The following is a 5,795-nucleotide window of genomic DNA, read 5'->3' as shown; positions in this document are numbered from 1 at the left end:
ATGAAGACATCACACTCTGAACAGCTCTCAATGACACAGATCGCCTGCTTGCCTGTCTTTTATGACTTTGATATCAACAAGTTGTTTAAATGAATGTTTATGATATATACAAAAAGTGTTACAGAAATATGGGCTCTGCACAAAACGGTATTTTAATATAGTTCAGGTCTGGCCTCTCTGTGCTCAACTGATTTGAACAGAAGCAGAAGGGAGTCAGCACAGGAATCCTCGCATCTCACTCTTTCTGTCTTGCTTCTTCCAGTCATCAGACACATACAGAAATGACGCTATTTTGATGTTGAACTGGGACAGAAAGAAAACCATTCACAGTGTCCTGCGGGGCTGCTATGCTGGTAACAACTGCTAATTAGATAGTGGGTTTATAAATAACATAGCAGATTGAAATAGCATTTACAAATTGGTTTCATTTTAAGTAGATAAAAACACAGGAGGCTATTCCAGAGCAATTTCCTCCATTCAAGAAAGAATTAAATGTACACTTGTAATAATGGAGATTAATATGTCCCACAGGAAATCAGTTCTATCAGAGACACATAGATGAACTGGGAGGTTGAAATGATAAAGTTGCAGATGTTGCTGTGTTTCGCTGGCATAAAAAAAGACTGTGTCCCATCCTCTTGGCACTGGCATCAGCTTCGGGACTGAAGTAAGTATATAGTGGGCACTGGTATGAGAAAATGGGCAGTGGTTGCTTAGGGCCATATTGTTATGAAGATATTTTTAATTTAAGATTTACACAGGTAGATTTTTGCAACTAGATTGTATCATCAACTGAATATATTAGTTTAAGATAAGTGAATTAAAAAAATATTGCTTTAGTAACAAAACATAGTTGCAGATCTATCTTAATATTAGAGTGAACTTGGTACAGTATTTCTTCGGTCTTGAATGGGATGGCAGCAGGAGAAAAGGTATTTTAGATAACTCATATAATATAAAAGTCCCTAGGACCTTTCAGATCTACATAATAAATTCAAGGCTACATCTTCCTCCAATCACAGAATAATCCTATAATTGTTCAGAAGGTTGTATGAAAGATGTGGGGAATTAACAGATTTTATTATTATTGTTATTAGAACAAACCCCTAATTTGCACTCAGAATGTACAGTTGGCAAACAAAACCTAAAATCTTTTGCTGGGCTAAATGACTGAAATATTTTCCACAACAGCATTAGGGTGATTTGAACTGGAGAAGTTGGGCAGGTTACGAATGACTATGATTTGCAAAGGCAAAACACCAAAGCAACCTTGGTTAAACTTTGAGGCTGGGAAACTAATGGCAGCACATCCAGGCTCCAGCCCCTGCACAGAGAGTTTTTATTAATTCAAGTATTTCTGCTAATGCATTCATGGTTAAATAGTCTTAAAATGGTAAAAGTTCAGTGCTTGTTGTTAGACTTTGTGGCGTGGATGTGCTCATGTCTGAACTATGACATTTTCTGTCTAACACTGGTCTCAGCAGCTCTCAGTAAGGGCAGCACAAAGGCCAAAGTCTCTTCAGGTTAGGCTGCTGTGCCAAAAACTCAGCTGCCAGGAGAGGAATGCAGCTTCTATGGCTGCTCTGCAGGACCTCTGCAACAGCCAGGTTCCTGAGGATTTTGTCAGTTTTAGTTTCTAGGAGCCAGTAGCCCTAAGGCTCTCGGTTATGCATAGTGTGTACAAGGACCTTTGAGCATAACAGTTAATTGCCAAGGAAGAAAATAACTTGGAAAAAGGTGTGAATTTCCCTTTTGGGAATGTAAAATTGATATTGTGATGGGAGCTAATCAGAGACCCTTTCTTCTCCTTGTCATAAAATGAAATGTACAGAATTAAAATACAAACATTTTTAGTCTATGGGCATTAAACTTCAACAAATCACTACAGCTGGAGGAAGATGACTACCATCCTCCCACTGTACACATGTTCTCTTTTTCGTTTTAACTAACAGGTTCACCTATTCACCCAATTAATAATGAATGGCCTTTGTAATTTTATACTCTGTTTCTTTCCAGTGTGTCTCTTCACATGGCAACAGTATCAGCAACAGAGTAGAGCATCTCGAGAGGATGAGCTCCCTGGCCAGTAACGCGCACCTCCAGCTGGCCGCCTTTGCTCTGGGTACGGTAGGCTGGATCCTGTGCACCATGTCGATGGGAATTGTGGAATGGAGAGTGTGGCATGTGAGCAACACCACCATCATCTCCTCTGGCATTGCCTGGGTGGGGATTTGGAAAGTCTGCTTCATCGGTTACCTGCATGTCTCACCTGGCTATAAAGAACTGTTCTGCCATAAATTCAGTGGTTACGACTCCTTCATCCCCCAGGAAATTCATGCTGCTCAGGGTCTCCTCTTGATCGCCATGTTCATGGGCTTGCTGGGACTCTCTGCCACAATATTTGCTCTGAGAAATGTTTACATGGGAATCACTCACAAAACTCTCATTACCCGTTTCTTCCTGGTGGGTGGCTTCTTCTACATATTCGCTGGTCTCTGTGTCCTGATTCCCGTGAGCTGGAACTTCTATTCTGTAACGCACAACCAGAGCATTGCTTTTCCTCCTTCTTACTACATGCCCTCCAGCCCAGCAGCGCAGGAGCCTGGTGCTGCCATTCCTATTGGGATTATAGCTGTCATCCTCCTACTGCTAAGTGGGACTTTTTCTATCTCGTACAGATTTCTGGGGACCACAAACACTGTCACGAAATTCTGACAGGATAATTCCCCCATTGTGCTGTTGCAGAACAAGAGCATAGTCAAGAGATAAGGATGGCAGCACAAGTGATATTATAGTCAAGGAATTGCATAATTTAGTTTTAGTCTACAGTAGCAACACTATTTTTTAGGTGAATGCACAGAACTACTATTTTAATTGTCACGTATGACCAGAGGTTCATCTTAGAGATAATTGCTGTTGAGCAGCAACTGTGATTTAGTTTTACCCATTGTTCTCTTCTGTATATAAAAAAGCTATTGATTAATTTATTTTTTGTGTGTGTGTAAGATATTTACCATGCTCAAAGAGCTGACTCTGAATTAACGGTCCCATTAGAGAAATGTGAAATGACACTTGTTAAATGTGAACATTTTCCTTGTAGGTACTGAACTATTTTGTCCATTAATTAACTGCATCTGTAGCAAATTATGTTTTGTGACAAGTCAAGACTTTTAATACCAGTAATATGAGTATCATCATGGTTGTGTCAAATGAGTCTTCCATGAATTGTCTTACAAAGGGCTTGCCAGTTTCCCCTCTTCCTCCAGGGCACATAAAGAGCTGTGTCTTCAGTGCTGCTTATTTTCCTTCAAACTATTTGCATTTTATGTTGCAACACATTTGCCTGTGGGCAAGGTGTGCTCTTAGTGCCTCACTGAGGCAGAGCCAAAAAGTCTGCAAATGTTTGCTTCCTCATCAGACGCTTCGCTGAATCCAAAGGTATTGCAAAAGACGGAAACAACTTCTACAAGTTGTTACAAAACTGTTGTCAGAATCAGCACTCTTAGTAACCAAGAATATTCAGTAAATCCTTCAGGGTGTGATTCATCTGACCTGATGTAGACATCTGTACCTAAACTGGTCACTTCAGGCTCCTTTTATAGTCAGTGCAGAGACAATCTGTATTTGTCTCTTTCTAAAATAGATGCCTGGAATGGCTGGAGGAAGACACGCTGCCTAAAAACCTGTTTCTCTTAAACCACTGTAATAACTACAGTTGCTAATCCTGGCATATAATATACAATCAAACTTGACGTAACCTCAACAAAGCTATGTGAAATTAATTTGTCATTTAAGGAGCACTTAATATGACAATGCCATTGGGAAAAAAAAAAAAAAGGAAAAAGAAAAAGAAAGAAAATAAGAATAAAAATAAAAAGGAAAATAGAAAAAAAAAGTCCCAAATGCAGCAATAGGGGTAATAAAAAAAAAATTAGATGTTGGGAGGAATAAGTAAAGAACGCTGACAAACAGATGATCTCTTGAAAACAGGTTCTTCAAAAAAAGTTATTACACTTCAAATAAATGCTTCAGGATTCTAAGTAATTTAGTTTTACTCTTTTAATTGTCCTCCATTTTCTAAAATGCTTATGGATTCAGAGAAAGAAGAAAATGTAATAAAAATGTAATACTTCTTGTACATTACAAGAAAAGGTACAATGCCAGCAAACCAGGTCCTATTGCTTCTGGCTGTTACTACCTCAACTTGTCCTAGCAGTCCAGTTTTTCCTCCACAGCTTCCACAGTCTTGACTTTGCTATACTGACTGTCTATACAGAATCCCTATAGCACCTTCATTTTCTCTCTGGTCTTCCCAGTCTCTTCTGAAACAGCAGCTTATCTCACCCTTGGTAATTTTTTGTCTGCTGCAAGGGTTTATCTTTTGATTGTTTACAATGCTGTAATGCACTTTCAAGTGGTGTTTCAATGAAAGCAAGTGATTTAATAGCTTGTTTATTCTATATTGTTTCCAATGTGATTTCTACTATACATCCTTTACAATGTTGGTAGGTTTCATTTTCAAATGTGCAAGTCAACAGAACTTATCTCTTCCCACAGTGCCTACAATAATATTAGATTTTATCTTATTGTAAGGAAAAAAAATGTATCCATGTGGTTATGCCAGTATTTCCCTAAACTAATAAACCAACTATATCCCCTGGCAAGGAATTTAAACTTTGCCAGAAAATGATTGACTCTTCCACTTTTTTTTGAGTTCATGTAAGCACAGAAATGTCTATAACTCTAACTGTACTTCTCAGCTATATTCACTAAAAGATTTGGTTTGGTTTATGTTTATTCTTCTGGGCTAAGAGAAAAAGCAACAAATAATGTCAGACACATGCCAAGTTTCTGCATTCCTGCCACAGCTGTTTCCACCAGGGACTCTCTTGATCTGTCCTGACATGTGGCTACAAAACACTGGTGGTGTGTCAGATGTAGGCTAGATAATGAGGACAAAGACAAGTGTGGGGTCCTGCACCTGGGGAGGAAAAACCCCATGCACCAGTACATGTTAGGGGTTGACCTGCTGGAAAGCAGCTTTACAGAGAAGGACTTGGGAGTCCTGGTGGACAACAGGTTGACCATGAGCCAACAACATGCCCTTGTGGCCAAAAAGGCCAATAGTATCCTGGGGTGCATGAGGAAAAGTGTGAGCAGTAGGTTGAGGGGGGTCCTCCTCCCCATCCACTCTGCCCTGGTGTACTGTGTACAGGTCTGCAATCCCCAGTTTAAGAAGGACAAGAAACTACTGGAAAGCATCCAACAGTGGGCTACAAAGATGATTAGGGGTCTGAAACTTCATTCTGACAAGGAAAGACTGAAAGAGCTGGGTCTGTTCAGCCTGGAGAAGGCTGAGAGGGGATCTTACCAATGCTTCTAAATATCTCAAGGGTTGGTGTCAAGAGGATGGTACCAGACTCTTCTTGGTGACATCCGCCCACAGGATGAGGGGCAACGGGCAGAGACTGAAGCACAGGAGATTCCATCTAAACATGATGTCCTTTACTTGGAGGGTGACCAAGCCCTGGAACAGGCTGCCCAGAGAGGTTGTGGAGTCTCCTTCTCTGGAGACACTGAAGACCCACCTGGACACATTCCTGTGTGATCTGCTCTGGGTGACCCTGCTTTAGCAGGTTGGACTGGGTGATCTCCAGAGGTCCCTTCCAACCCCAACCATTCTGTGATTCTGTGAAATTGCCCAGCTAAACACTGGAATAGATTATCTAAGGATAAACAAATCTAAGTTTAAACAAATAGTGCCATGAAGACTGTATGTATGAGTGAGCCTGTTC

At 40.4% G+C, this 5,795-nt stretch overlaps 1 protein-coding gene across 1 annotated transcript; it reads left to right on the top strand.

Annotated features, from left to right (window-relative positions):
* Positions 1-590: 590 nt before the first annotated feature.
* Positions 591-2,982, top strand: CLDN34 (claudin 34). The gene is made up of 2 exons (XM_071803649.1): positions 591-667; positions 2,017-2,982. Exon 2 carries the CDS (start codon positions 2,071-2,073, stop codon positions 2,713-2,715), a length of 645 nt encoding a protein of 214 aa, XP_071659750.1. The 5' UTR covers positions 591-667; positions 2,017-2,070; the 3' UTR covers positions 2,716-2,982.
* The last annotated feature ends 2,813 nt before the right edge of the window (positions 2,983-5,795 follow it).

Source organism: Patagioenas fasciata, chromosome 1, assembly GCF_037038585.1.
Source record: "Patagioenas fasciata isolate bPatFas1 chromosome 1, bPatFas1.hap1, whole genome shotgun sequence".
NCBI lineage: Eukaryota > Metazoa > Chordata > Aves > Columbiformes > Columbidae > Patagioenas > Patagioenas fasciata.
The sequence above is the reverse complement of the archived record's forward strand: the minus strand, read 5'-3'. Positions and strand labels throughout refer to the sequence as shown.